General features: G+C 34.8%; 1 protein-coding gene across 1 annotated transcript in view; it reads right to left on the bottom strand.

Annotated features, from left to right (window-relative positions):
* Window positions 1-16,356, bottom strand: part of LOC119067430 (calexcitin-1) — an 88,458-nt gene that overhangs the window by 21,671 nt on the left and 50,431 nt on the right. The window contains exon 2 of the mRNA XM_037170402.1: window positions 1,840-1,909. Within this exon, the coding sequence (XP_037026297.1) occupies window positions 1,840-1,897 (58 nt within the window). The 5' untranslated portion in view covers window positions 1,898-1,909. The remainder of the gene's footprint in view (window positions 1-1,839; window positions 1,910-16,356) is intronic.

Here is a 16,356-nt window from a genome sequence, read left to right as displayed (position 1 = left end):
TCGACAACAAAAAATACCTTTGTGAAGCAGAAATTTTGGTTGAATCATAAAGGGCATAGCGGGGTTAGCATGTAAAAAGTGCCCCCAAAGGAACTAAAGCTTGTGATACATCATTCGAAAGGTCTTGGCCTAGAACTACTTTTAGTGTAGTATCAAACTCCAAAATGGAGGTATAGTTGAGTTATTGACGAAAATGTGAATTTTGTTTTTCATTTATTTCTATCTAGTGTGTTGACGTAAAAATCTGTAAAAATTCTCAAAGAATGTCTGTATGAAGGGTAACATCTGAGATTTTTATCAGATTTTTTGGACCCCTATTTAAGGGTGAAAAAATTTAGAGAGGCGATTTTTTTTCGTACGTTGGAGGTACAGAACTAACTCGGTATTTTGACCGTTGATCGGTCTTATGGACATTCGGTCATGTTAAGGGTGTATTTTTACCTGTGGAAAATGCGTCCGCGATATGACCAAAAACAAAATTCCATAAAACTGCAGATTATTATCAGTAATGATCAGCAACTTGACTGGACTTAACAAAACGGGGTTTTTGGTAGAATATCAGCCCTTAGAAGCACTCTAGGGATGAGTTTTTGGGTATGAGGGTTAGTTTTGTCCATAATTTATATCTCCCGTTGGTTATAACTTAAAATTCTGAATAAATTCTTAAAAAATGTCTGTATGAAGAGTAACATCTGTGATTTTTTGCAGAATTTTTGGACCCCTATTTAAGGGTGAAAAAATTCAAAGAAAAATTCAATGATCAATTAGGGTGTGTTCCACCATTTTGAAAAATCTGAAAAAATTATGTTAAATACATGTCCATAAGACCAATCAATGGTCAAAATACCGAGTTAGTTCTGTACCTCCAACGTACGAAAAAAAGTCGCCGAATTTTTCTCTGAATTTTTTCACCCTTAAATAGGGGTCCAAAAAATCTGATAAAAATCTCAGATGTTACCCTTCATACAGACATTTTTTGAGAATTTTTACAGATTTTTACGTAAACACACTAGATAGAAATAATTGAAAAACAAAATTCACATTTTCGTCAATAACTCCACTATAACTCCATTTTGGAGTTTGATACTACACTAAAAGTAGTTTAGGCCAAGACCTTTCGAATGATGTATCACAAGCTTTAGTTCCTTTGGGGGCACTTTTTACATGCTAACCCTGCTATGCCCTTACCCTTAACATGTGTTCAATCGAAACTGTGGATTTACAGAAGAACTTTTAGATGTCGACGTCTTGGGATTTTTTTTAAGGACTTGCAAGGAACAACTTTGTCTTTGAACGTACTAAGAATTTTTGGCTGGCCCTAAATATCGAAATTTGAAAAAAGAAATAAAAATTAGCTCTAGACTAGCACAGCCCAACGCTGCTTCTGATCATGTTGCAACCCTTACGCTTGGCAAAGGACCTGAAACTAATTTCTTTTCTCGTCTTTATCAGATGGCGAATAGTGGAATTTTACATATTTTCCCAGCACTTTTCTCCAACCAAAAAGAAACACTTGCTATGAAACAACCCTTTTCGTGTTAAATTCAATAAAAAAAGGTTTTTTATATGAATTTGACCTACAAGCTTAGCGTCAATATGGGCATGATGAATAAGTTCGTAATTAAATTTAGTCTTCGAACTAACACCGTAATAGAATTCTTTTTAATACACGGGATAAAACGAGCGTGTAGATGCTATACGAACAATAAACCTTATGAATATTCAATCATTCCAATTCAATTGCAATTAATCAATCGTAAAACAAATCGGCAAAGATTACCAAAAATGTTATTGAATTTTATGCGTAGACACAATGTAAAGTGGATTTTAGAAACTTACCGAAAAATACATTGAAGACGTACAACAATTTCTTTTTACGAAAATCTGAGATTGGCATATTGATCGTAATCTGAAAATAAAAATCAAATTTTAGAGATTTATAATTGGTTTTCGCTTTTACACAAAAATATTTTTTTTTGTGTGTGTATCGAAGGTATTTTCATTTGCATTGCTACGATTTCTCATTTGCCAAACATGAACATGTGTACATGGGATGCATAAATTACCATGTTTTGTTTCGATTTTATGAAAAATTGTGTGCAATAAAACAACAACACACCAGAGACTGGACAAATTGAAATTTAAAAAAAAATGTAATTTCATAACCCTGACCTGAAAAAAAAACATTTCTTTGGCTATTACATTAGTGGGTTCGAGTTATTATGTGTAAGGTTACAACACGAAAAAAAGAAAAAAAAAAAAGAAACTTGCACAGCGATGTATGTGGTCGGTCTATGTTACAGGAAATAAAATATTTGCATAGTGTAATTAAGAGCAATAAAATAGTGTAATGGGTGGTGGGAACTGTGCTTCGAGTCGATTGTTTCGTGTTTTTGAAGCCTTTAAGTTGAGTTGTAAGAAATTTCCAAGAATTCATGTTTCCCAACCACAGTCTCGCTTTTCCAATTTTTCTGTAACTCTTCAATTCATCAAGATCATTATTAAATAACGGGTTTTCAGTGCTGTCATCATAATGGAATCTTTATTAGCTCGATAAAAATGCCATCTACAACGGTAAAATTATGTTCTATCACTCATTTAGAGTGCTATCTTTGGTGGTAGAGTTCGTATTTTTGGAGTAATTAAAAATTAAATTTTTGATGACAGCACTGAAAAACTGTTACGATACAAGGCAACGAATCGTTGCCAACGATGCCACTAAGGAGTAATTTCACGGAAATATTCCATAGCAGATCTCGCTAATACTAATGGTCAAAAAAGAGTGTGAGAAACTATTTGAAAGATGAGATTGTCGTTCCGAATTATCTTCTAGCGAGCGTCCCCATATTTACTGAACTTTTTATATTTTCTTTCACAGACAATATTTCAATTTATCTTTGTGCCCCTTAAATCTAAATCTAATAATTTAACTTCAAAGCCACAAATGTCCAAATAATTACACCTACGATTGGACCGACAATTTAATGCAACTCGCTTCGCTCCGGTCATTTTGAACATTGACCATTGTAAATTCGATGTCATTTTGAATCGAACAACATTTTTAGATCGGATGTGCGATAGTCTATTCGTTTTTATTCAATTTTTTTAATTTCAATTCCGCTTAAAAGTTCTACATTTTTCTCTCTCTTGGCACGTAACTGCACACAACATTGGCACCCATAATCATCTACGAGGAAATGCAATGAATTGACGCCGTGTGCAATTTCTAAAGAGTTGCATTCAGCTGTTATGTGTATATGGACCTGCATATATACACGGTATACACAACCGAAAAAAAAGAACTGTTGGTGAAATCATGAAATTGTAGAGTCAGTGTTGCATTCATTCATTTTTGTAATTTTTTTTTTCTCGATTTTATTCGGTAATATGCAAGGTTTGGTGTGGAAGCAGACGTCGTGACATAGATGAATTGACATACCTAAACAACGTACAATACAACAACAACAACAACAAAAAGTTAAAACTTTCATACAATTCGACACGAAGCTACACAATTTTATTTTCTATCATTTGCACACAAAAAATAAAATCGAACGAATTGGATATTTAGAGAGAAGATACCATCTTCCACTTTCCAATATAAATGATAAACGGCATAGGTGACAATATTTTTCTAAATCGCATTTTTACTCCGCTCATTTTGTATATGTTTATTTTGCCGGAGAAGAAAAAGAAATGGTTTGGGATCACCTCTGTGTGTGATCCATATCGATTAAATTGTGACAATATTTTTATGTTTTGTTAGGATGGGCTTTTTTGTCTCTCTCTCTCTCTCTCTCTGTTTCACTTTCACTTCGTTTGTCTGGGTGTTGTGATGGTAAAGATCGGAAATGGATATTCCGCTCCAACATAAATACATAAAACTCCAAACCATCTAAAAAAACCAAAATAATAAAAGCACAATGGTTTAGGCGATTGGTTTTTATTGTACGGCTTTCTGCGTTAGCTTTAGATAATGTCCACTCCCTTCTCCTTCTCCCCCACATCTATCTCTCTTTCTTCTCGGATATATGCTATCCCATATCCAAACGGCATGTGTACATATCCTATTGGAATATGGACAAAATATTAGTGCAATTTGTCTGGTGTATCTCGATGTTTGATTTGTTTTTGTGCAGGGGGTATAACTATTACCAACTCCGGTATACGCAATACACAAAACTGTAAATAGATTATTATTTCTAATGGCTTTCCATATTCACTGATGGTTGCTTTACAATCAATAAATTAATGTGCCCCGAAAGCCCAACTACCAACACCTTATATCCTGGCGCAACTTGGTAGTAGAAGCGCTTGTGATATATCGCAACAGTTTGTTACCGAAAATAAATTATTTATTTTCACATTGGAACATGGGAGATGAAAATGTGTGTACGCCTGGCCGTATTTGCATGAGTGGCTCGGGCTACACAAAATTTGGGTAAATAATCAGTTATGCATCCGGTGTAATAGTTACGAACTTTCGCTGCATTATTAATTTCAATGATTAAATGGAGCAGAAAGAACGGTCAATGAAATATTTGATTTTTCGTTGCCCAGATTGATAAAAATTCAGATAAAAGTTAACGCCTGCAGCATAGTCGGATAGTGGACCAACGGTTCAATTGAACATTAATATATTCATTGCATTTCAATTATCGGTTTATGCTTCCATTTAAAATTTGAAATTTGCATAAACCCATGTGAAATTAGGATCTACTGAATCTTCCATCTGAAAAATTTGAAAACGATTCGACAACGAAAACGTTACGTTGAATGAGTCCCTTTTCTAACCAAGAGTTTCCTCCTGCAACCATAACGATTAGTAAGCAAACTTTGACGTTTGGATAAAAAGTTTCCGTCGTCAAGGTGTGCAGAAAGAATAATTCTTCAAATTGACATCGGAACATTTAAGGCGATCACATAATATGCCGTGTTAAGCCAAAACAAACGTATTGTATTGCTTTAAAAAGCTTATTCTTTATTCCACTGAAATATTCCACTTTTTCAACGGATTCCTAAAGAAGCTCCAAGCTTTCTAAAGCATTTCAAAGCACACAAACAATGTGCTACGATGGTTAGCCACAACACTTCAGTAAAGGTCACCCGATGTCTTGTCAATATCTGATATGCCATCGCAACTGAAGATTACGTCTCTGTTTGGACATTTCCTTTTTTACTAGTACGAAGTTTATAGGAAACGAGGCGTCGAAGGCAGTTTCTACAAAGCACAGGTTATAATAACACAATAAAGGTTCTAGCAATTGCGTGAATAAATGAATGGCTACATCCCACGGAAATGGCAATTACTACAGAAGTCATTGGGTAATGAATCATTTCCTTCAGGTGCTGCGAATAATTCGGCTACAAGCCAATGACAATTTAACCTTCGAATTTGCATTTTCATTTTTGATGCACAAATCATCATATAAGTTTTAATTGGCAACAAAGTGGATTTATGTGGAGAATGTAATTAAAGTAAACAACGACGGAACACAATTCGCAAATGAAGTTCGAAAAGTTAGTAAATAATATGTTGCAACAACAGAAACATAAAATATAGATGAGATCCAGTTCATAAATCCCCCCACTCGGCATAGGATTATAAAATACTACGCGCACCTGTTAAAGGGATCATTCATAAATTACCTAGCGCTTTTTCAGTGCTCCCAGAGAAGTTAGGACTGCTTGTATACCAGGATAGTACTTAATTTTAACTTTGCAGAACACGTATTCATGGAGTTATTTAAGATTAATTTTACTGACAGCACTGAAGAAGGGTTACGTAATTTATGATTGATCCATGCACGCTTAATCGGGTTCCAATATTTTACATTTTCAACTAGCAATTCGCCTCGAGATCAATTTATTCAGGACACTATGACCTTCAACATCATTTTTGAACGACCCCGAAACTGGATAGATTGGATATTTATACATAGGCCATACATGTATGCTCACATAAATATAAATAAAATGTGATGTTGTACAAGATATTATCACAGTTCGGTTTATTCCACAAGCATAGCGTCGTTTGTTTGCAAAACGAACATATTATTAATACGGTCGGAACAACCTTTAGGCAGAAAATGGTACATAGATTGTTGTAGATGTTTTGTATTCACATTTCATCAAGCGAAAACAAATATATAATTGCTGGGAATTGATGCATACATCACCAGAATATTAAAAATGTTATTGTAATAATTTCAACTGTGAAATGAGAGTATAATGCCGTCGACCACAAATTTACCCATAAATATAAGTTTGCCGAAATCCACAGATATTTCCACTGAATTTAATTTTGTGTGGGGTGGTAAATATCCTATAATTCGGTTCGAATATCATTATACAGAACCCACGGTAATTATATGTGCGTGTATGTATGGATATAGGTAAATATAGGTGGTGATTGTGTCGCATTGAAGGGAACTATGGCAAAGTAACATTATATTCATTCAGGTAAACAACACAAAGCATGTCTGAAGAATTAAGTTCCTTAACCAACCAAACTAATTAGCTCCACTGTGTTTATAAAGGAGTTAACCAAACGTTACATATAATTTGGAACAAGTTTTCCACATACCATAGCACTGCTCCCAGCATGAACATATAGAGAATGTTTGGAGATTGATGAAATCACTGCACGTTTCTTTTTGAAACATAAATTGACTTGTCGTCATTGTATGAGCTAAGACATGCAATATTGCAATAAATCTTAAGCCCTCAAATTTGACGTTTGGTAATTCAGTGTTAATGCTAGGAGCAGTACTATGGCCTCAAACAAAAACTGTCGTCGTTTCGTTCAATTGAAATGAATTGTTATTTGTTTGGGTGGAACGACATTCGCTCAGTTACTTGACTTATCATCGTATAATTCCTTTATTTTGCGATTATTTTAAAATTACATTATATGACAATTGTTGAAGATGAATGTTATTGGAGTAAAAGATTTTTTATAAAACCCTAAATAATTTAAACGGGCGAATGGCAAATATAACGAAGATATACCGACATTGATTAGTGAAGAATGGGGGCGCAAAAGTTAGTAAGACTCCTTCGGACCCTAAAAAACGCGGAATTAGGCATGGTTATTTCAACCTTTGCGACGCAAATGCAAAACTGTTTATTCCCAGTTTATGACATTTTGACGCAAAATTTGAATATGCCATATTAAATTCAAATTTTGCGCCAAAATATTACAGACCACTAAGCACTACCGGGTACGTTTTCTAAAAAATTCTAAAATTTCTTTAGATTCTAAAATTTGTAGAAATTCTCAAAAATTGAAGAAATATTCAGAAATTTTAGAAAACGTTTTCTTGAAAAAAGGCCCTGATGACAACCATGAATCAAGAACGTCGAATGTTAATATATATGTTGGGACGTTGTAAGCAGGCATGTTCGATAATTCATTCGATTGATATGTGTCGATTACTAGGAAATTTTATCATCGATTGATGATATTTTTCAGTGAACATGCCTAGTTGTAAGAGACGTATTATCTTACTAAAATGACGACAGATCTTTGAAATTGAAGAGAAAAGATCTTCCCTAAGGAAAGTCTAAAAATATAAGACATTCGACCACTGTTTTGATCTGAGAAAAAGTTTAAATACGTCCTTCGACGTTTTGCATTAACATGCAGTTCAAAAATACCATTTCTCATCAGGCCTAGGCGACAGTGTTCCCACGAACAAGTATAGTGAATCATAGTCGAAATGAAATTTCAACTCATCACCAAACTTGCTAACTCGTGGCCAGTGATCTATCCTTGTAAAAATGTCGAACAGTTTTTCCGTAACACACAATAGTTTTCAGATCGAATTAAAAAATTTAATTTTTTTATTGGTTCAACGATATCCTCTATTCCGTTCTACTCAAATGACAAAAAAAAATTCATTTAACGATAAAATTCTATTTCGCCCATTTCCAATATAATTGTGCGAATTAAAATTGGTTAAAAAAAAATGGAATGCCAGAAAGTTGTTGAATGACAATGTGAAATTTAAATAAATTTGAATTTTGCCTCAACGTATCATTTCATATATAAATTCAAACAATATTTAATTAATTGGCGGTTTGCACCAAAATGGTTAACCATCAATCGATATCGATGTTGAAAATACTAAATTCCGAGATGAATTGAAAATTCGAAATGATTTGTCGAAACATTAATTTATAATTTATAGAAATTTTAGTCCATAATAATGTGATGATGATGGCGGTATAAGGTAAAACTGGTGAATTAACAAGACACAAATTAGTATCGACTAATCAATTTGCCGGTCCATTTCAATAAATTGCATATGACAATAATATGAGGCGTACGTATGTGAATATTTAGTTAAATTCAATCCGATTCAATGACACGAAAGCCACAAACAGCATTCAAAGTACTTCAGAAAGTCATTAGCTCAGACCATCTGAAAAATTAATCAATGGTAATGGGTGCAAGGCAGATTAGTGTTGCTTCTATATACATACATGTCCCATCGAAAGTGAGTAAATTCATTCATTGCATTCAACAAAAGTTGTTTCTCTGTGAAAAGATAATGCCTTGGGTCATCGCCTATCAGGTAGAATGCACGTACTAATACTAATTCAAATGTGATCCCAAATCGATACTAGGAAAGACCGTTTGGCTGGGGAGAACAATAGTATCAATCAAAAATTACAATGTCGTTTCCAGGACTTCGTTGTTCTTCTGCTTGTATTCTAATTTTCGTTTTTTTTTTGTTATTTTATAAATGGAAATTGTGCGTGGCCTTTCCTTTCCACCAAAATATTTTCTATTGAAATATTAGCCAAATTCGAATTAATTCCTCGATTAATTCCGTCAAAGTCAAAATAACACTACAGTCATTTGGACACAATTAATGCTACGTCAGAACACCATTCATTATCCGTTTCGGATTGTACTAAATGAATTATTCTCAAGACTCAATAAACTCCACTTCGAATACCAAAATTCAATCATACAAAATACAATAGTCCATACATGGATTTAAGTTAGTTAAATCGAATGGTTATATAAGGACGGGGTGGTGGTGGTAGTGTATAGTATAGATAGATATATAAACCGCCTACAGATGAAACGACTTAATAAATTATCGCACAAAATTTACATAGAAAATTAATTCAAAACACCTTCCACGATCACAGTTTACATTGCTCATCGGAAGTTTATTTGGGGGTTAGGGTAATAATGTTTTCCCTCAGCGCCTGTACGACATACCGTATTAAGCATATATATATATATATATATATACATATATACCATGCACCCGCCGTTTTATAGCGATAGATACCAGCCTATTCATGGTATATCCATTAGTTGTGTTTATTTTATGTACCACACACAGCATAATCTGAAAACACTAAACATAACGTACAAAAGAAATGTGCTGTGTTGGATACGACGATGAACGATGATGGTGTAAAACTGAATAATATACTTAGTCATCAGCAAAAGTATATAATAACTCAACGAAACATTTGAAATGTTTGCTCTCGTATTGTTATTTGGGGAATTTGGGGAATGTTGAAAGCAAAATATGAGCAAACAATTAGAGACTCTTTCGAAGCTTGCTTTTATAACCATATGCATAGCACTGCTTCCAGCACTAACACTCATTTTTCCAACTTTAAAAAGCCTCCAAATTTTGAAAAATAATACGTCTACGATTGTATGTGTTGTGTTGTGCGTTTTTATTCACACCAAGAAATCATGACCTTCGCTAGGAAACAAAATACCACCTTACTTTCACAAAGAATCTGATGGAGCTGCCGTGCCGCGCTTTCTTTAAAAGTAATATCGGACACAAAAAACTCAAATTTTAAACTTTACTTCAATTTTGAACACCAAAATGACGGAGCAGAGTCCAAAAAAAGGCATCACAAACACAAATTGTTTTCCAACTTTAAAAAGCCTCCAAATTTTGAAAAATAAAACGTCTACGATTGTATGTGTTGTGTTGTGCGTTTTTATTCACACCAAGAAATCATGACCTTCGCTAGGAAACAAAATACCACCTTACTTTCACAAAGAATCTGATGGAGCTGCCGTGCCGCGCTTTCTTTAAAAGTAATATCGGACACAAAAAACTCAAACACCAAAATGACGGAGCAGAGTCCAAAAAAAGGCATCACAAACACAAATTGTTATTCACTTTCGAGCTAGAGAGGTTATTGCTTCTATCTTTAGCCTATTTTGATTTCATAAGCCTCCGAATATTTCTTATGTTCATGCTAGAAGCATAGCTGTGCCATGTAACAATTTCCATTTAATTTTTGCTTATTCTTTTTTTGTTTTTGTTTTGTTTTCAATTAATATTAAGATGTTGAATACTTGAAATGCTAATCTTGATTCTGTTTTCCCAACAACTACTACTCCACAACCCCTTCGAAACCCACCCATCGTCTCCAACAATTAGTGTTTCGATGCAACCACTGAGTGGCACAATACAATAAAATTTAAGGAGACCTTGGTGCTTTTCCAACTCGCAACAATGATTATAAACACACTTGCAACGAAAATCTCGTTTCAAGTTTATCGCTCTCACCAGCGAAATAAGCAGCTAGCGCAAATGGTGTAACGAGTGAAACAACGAAACGAATATTTCGTACAATGAACGTGATTTATTGTTGTTAAAGAGATTCATGGATCAAAGTATATAAATAGAGTAAAAGCAAAGAACAATACGAGTCGATTGTATACAGCAAGAACAATAAAATGTGTATAATACGTCAGGAATCGGACAAATTATCCTCCCACAGAAAATGAACGTGTGAGCGATGTATCTCTTTTTTAATCGAATTTATATTATGTGGACATTGACAATACTTATGAGCTTTGAGATTATACCTGGGATTATTTGTGTTGTATCTAGGTTAGATATATGGTTAGGTGAAAGTATATATATACGCCACAACTACATTATATTGATGTGCCACACAAAATAAGAGAACAAACAAAATAGAAAATGTCGAATTACAACTCGTTGTGGGGTATCCTCTTTTCCTATATTAAATTGTCTGTACTTGGCAAGTTTGGTTTAACCGACGACCACAGATGCAATACAAAGGAAAGCAATACAGTGATTCAGTGCGCTGTCAGTGATGTGCTTTTACCTCATATAGATTTGGCTTTCAATTTCGATATAATTATGGAAATTTATTGCCGAATGTAGCAGAACATTCAAAATTTTTTTTTATGTACCTACTTTATGGACCTACTGCACACCAGCCAAGAATCTTCACACTGATCTATTGCGTTCTTAGTCCCGTCGTGGTTTATTTCGAACCGTTGTTACAGAGAAATTAATCCTTGTAGGATTAAAATACGCTCTCTAATCTTTAGCCGGCCCTTAGAAATCGAAAGTAATCCCACACTGACCTAAAATTTTAATCCCAAATTGTTGTAGTGCTGGTCTGGTAATGTTAAATTACTAAGCTGTTGGATTGATTTGTTCAGACTAATGTTGAAAAATTTCACGTTGAATTGAAACGTGTTACCGTTTACATTTTAAATGAAAAGTTTCACCGTTTACATTAAGAAAAGGCGAATACAAGGACAAACGATGCTCATTTCGGCGTATCACGAAACAAATCCGAAACAAACGGTAAGAGCGAAGCATTTGCCCATGGTCATAGATGACGAATCCACGAAAAATGTCTGTCCTGTTATAACTGTGCTGTTTCTTCAATGTTGAATTACTGACCACGCAAAACAACAATAATTCATTTATTGTTCAACAATTTTGGTCTAGTAGAAGCAATGCAACGTTTCGTCAGATTTAGTCTGTTCTCGACAGTCAACGGGTTTCGATATAATTCCCTGAAATAAGGGTATCGTGTAATTGTGTCCCAGTTGATTGTTTTTCCGTCATTCCAACCAATGTGGTGGGAAGACCGCAGCAGTTTCCCGCGAAATTGGTTATATAACTTCGATGGCATCTTCTACGGTTTTCGTGAGACGGGTTACGGTCTCACAGTGGTGGGAAGACCGCAGCAGTTTCCCGCGAAATTGGTTATATAGCTCTCTTCTTCTCTCTTCTCTTTCAGCCTGTTTTTGTCCACTGTTGGACGTAGGCCTCCCCGATTCTCTTCCATTCCGAACGATTAGTTACCACTTGTTGCCAATTTCCGCCTGCAATTCTCTTTATACCATTATTCCATCTCTCTGGTGGTCTACCTCTAGGTCGTGTTTTAGGTGGTCTCCAGTTCATGATCTTTTTGGTCCAACGTTCGTCCGTCATTCTTGCAATATGTCCCGCCCAGCTCCACTTTAAAGATGCTATTCTTTCCATGACATCAACGACTTTTGTTTGCTCTCGAATCCATAGATTTGTCATTCTATCTCTGAGCGTAATTCCAAGCATACTCCGTTCCATGGCTCTTTGTGCCACTCTTAATTTGTTTTCGGATGCTTTTGTTAACGTTAACGTTTCCGCTCCGTAGGTGAGCACAGGAAGGACACACGTATCGAACACTTTACGTTTCAGACTATTGTTCATTTTGCTTTTGAAAATTAGCCTGAGTTTTCCGAAGGCTGCCCACGCAAGACCAATTCTACGTTTTATTTCTGCAGTTTGATTGTCTAGACCCAACTTCAGTTTGTGACCTAGGTACACATAACTGTCGACTGTTTGTCATGATTTTCGTTTTCGACAAATTCATCTTGAGGCCGACTTTGTTTGACTCCTCATTTAACTGTTGCAACATAATTTGCGCCTGATCTAAATCAGCTGCCATCAGGGAGATATCATCTGCGAAACGGAGATTACTCAGGTACTCTCCATGTATGTTGATACCCATTCCACTCCAGTCTAATTTCTTCAAAATACTCTCCAGAATCAATGTGAATAACTTTGGTGATATGGCGTCACCCTGTCGTACACCTCTGCCGATTCTGAATTTTTCCGTGCTTTTATGGAGTTTTATACACGACGTAGCGTTTTTATAGACGTATCGAATAGTGTTTGAGTATCTTGAGTCTACTCTGCACTCGTCTAATGAGTTCAATATCGACCATATTTCCACTGAATCAAAAGCTTTTTCAAAATCTATGAATATCAAGACCACAGGCATCTTGTATTCATTGCATTTTTCAATTAGAGTTCTCATCACTTGTAAGTGGTCGTTTGTGCTGAATCCTGATCTAAATGCAGCTTGTTCAACAGGTTGGTAGAAGTCGAGCTTCTTGGTGTTCCTCTTCGTAACGATTTTCATGAACAACTTGTACAGTGTTGATAAGAGACTTATGGGTCGATAGTTTTCCAACTTTGTTATGTCTCCTTTTTTATGCAGCAATGTAATCACTGCATTTTCCCATGCTGCTGGTATTTCTTCCCATTGGAGACATTGGTTAAACAAAGTCGTTATTGCACCCAAAGTCGTTATTGCACCCAATAATGAGTCGCCACCTAGTTTAATGGCTTCCACTGGAACGCCATCTTCACCGGGAGTCTTTTTGTTTTTCATTTCGGCTACTGCAGCCTGCACTTATATAGCGAAGGGGGATAATTTAAGAGGAAGAGGAGTTTCCTCTATTGAGCCAAAACATCAGAGCACCACGTAGGATACATTTTTTATTAACGCTAGCAATGACATTGTTTTGTTTTCCATTTTGTAAAAATATCGCAGTTCTGGTTTACCCTGCATACTTAACTCAATCAGAAATTAAAGAAAAGGGAGAAAACTATCGAGGATATGCTTCGGTACCTATCAAAAAAGCGTTGAGGTTTTGGCTCTGTGGATGTTCTTTTGTTTTTGGTTTGTCAAAAATCGTTTTTACCTTCCGATGGAACAAACCTATTCCATAAAAAACTTACTTACCTAATAAACACTGGCAGCTTAGTTTGGACGTTTTTTAAAATTAATTATTGCAACCAGAGAAATGATAACAGATGTCGCTGAAGCAAAATGTTATCATTTCTCTGATAAACTGTTATAGTTAGAGTGAGAAAACCGAAGATCAGCTTATCATAACTTGCTTTGGGGTACTTGTCAAAGTATTTGTTTCTATTTCAACATGTTACATTGAGAGCGAAATGTTTCTTTCTCTTTCATCATAATACTCTATTGCAACTCAGCAGCCTGACGTTTCAAAAAGATTTTCGTTTTTCATCGTTCGTTTGAAGTTATTTATTGTTTTAGCCGCAAATCAACATTGATGCGGTCTTGATTCTTTGATTTATTCATATTTTCTTCTTCTTTTAAATAAATTATAAACTTTATAAAAAAAATAATTATAACAATTTTAAATAAAAAATAACATTATTCTTATGACTTAAGCATAATCATTATATACGTCTTAAAGAAAACTATTTATTTACCCCCCTTGCCTTTGAATCACTAGGTTGCATGGGTCCAGAAACAAGGAAATTTATTGACAAGTTGGGATCATTGATGAAGAGAGCATCAGGGGAGCCACGTTCCAAAGATTATCTGTTGCAGAAAATTTCTATTGCTATACAAAGAGGCAATGCGGCATGTATTCTTGGAACTTTAGGAAGTAATAGAGCGGATGATTTTTATTTATTGTAATATTTGTTGATTGAAAAGATCGTTTTTTTATTGACTGCGCCGTATGCGAGCAGTCTTTTTTTTCGCTTTGAATAAATAAATAGACTTTTGTAAGAGTGATAAAAAAAAAAAAAAAAAAAAAAAATTAGGATAAAATCCAAGAATGTATTACACCTAAAATGGAGGAAAAACAGAGAAAGAAATTATTTAGCATAATCCAAAAATTATTTGTCCACATTCTATAAGAATTTTTCTTACTATTACGCGAATAAATATATCTTCTCCAGATGTTCGTATAACTAGAATGAAAGAAAATAAAATTAATGATTTTTGCTATCAACTTTATATTTCGCTTTTTATGTTTAAATGTTTAAAAAAATCGTAATAATTGGGGGTTCTCAAGCCATTTCCAAATAAAATTTATTTCGCTAAGTAATTTCAAAAAAATTTAAAATGATAAATGAAAATTTGATATTCAGCCAACGCTTTAAGTAGAGATAATTTGTTTGTGTGAGAAAAATATATACAAAGTCTTCATGTGGATCCTCTAAAATAATTACGATGGTTGAAATCTTTTGATTTTCATTAATATGTCTCCAGGCTAATCGCTTGCAATTTGAAAAAATCTGGAATTCATTTTGTTTAATAAGGAATCTTTTACTTCTTTAGTTTCACTATTACGGCTCATCAGCCAGACATCTCTCTTTTTTTTTCTTGCAATTGTAATTATATATTTTATTTATACTTGCGACAAAAAAGACTGCTCACAATAGTGGCGCAGCCAGTAAAAAATCGATCTTTTCATATAAAAATAATTTACAATAAATAAAAATCATCAGCCTTCTTTTTCCCTAATGTTCCCAAAATGCAAGCGGCATTTTCACGTTGTATTGCGATTTAGTTATTGTACTTTTTTTTCTTGATCATTTCGAAATGACTAGAGATGTGACCTATTTTCAAAACCCGACCCAGCCCGGCCCAGACTAATTTTTAATGCCCGAGCCCGACCCGACCCGAGAATTTTGTAGTAAAGCCCGGCCCGGTCTGACTCGGCCCGTATTTTTTTTACTGAGCGAAAAAACCTAAAATTGATGAACTGCGTAGCGACGCTACCATTTCTCTAAGAAAAATTACATCATCGTCATTGTCACGTCCAGTCTTTTCTGTTGCACTCGTCGTAGCGAATAGTTCATAAATTTTATGGTCAACGAACCGTTTGTAATTATACCTAGACTAATATTTCGTATATTAGAACGCTTGGATCTCTCGCAGATTATTGTGATCCATCACGGTTTGTTTTGGGATTTTTACCAACATCAAAGACTATTTAATTCCCTCGGTACCGTTCAACCGTTTCAGACTTTGACAAGTTCATAAATTCGCACAAAATTCCACCTTTCCCTCGATAAAATGTGTTCCTAACATCAGTTTATAGAAGATGTACATTTCCTAAGATTTAACAGCAAACTTTTTATACGGTTAAGGCTATTACGCGTACGCTTGGGCGTGGTAGAGGTAAAACCGTGTTAAAGACGAATAAGCCGTGAAATTTCACTGCTTCTGACTGTAGAGTGTTACACCAATACATGCACTCGTTGACGCTTTTGATAGTTCCATTTGACCACTTAAGAGGGCAAACATCAAACATTTCGTATTTCATGTTGGGACCACATATTTTATGTAATTTTGTTCGAAATTTCCTCTCTAGCTTAACGATCATCCTCACAGAATTGGTCGGTCTATCGACTATATCTGTTCTTGTGGTCTGGCACCAGAGACTGGTCTACATATCCATAGGTAGTGTTCACTTTACGCCAATCTCAGTTT

Source organism: Bradysia coprophila, assembly GCF_014529535.1.
Source record: "Bradysia coprophila strain Holo2 chromosome X unlocalized genomic scaffold, BU_Bcop_v1 contig_12, whole genome shotgun sequence".
Lineage (NCBI taxonomy): Eukaryota > Metazoa > Arthropoda > Insecta > Diptera > Sciaridae > Bradysia > Bradysia coprophila.
The sequence above is the reverse complement of the archived record's forward strand: the minus strand, read 5'-3'. Positions and strand labels throughout refer to the sequence as shown.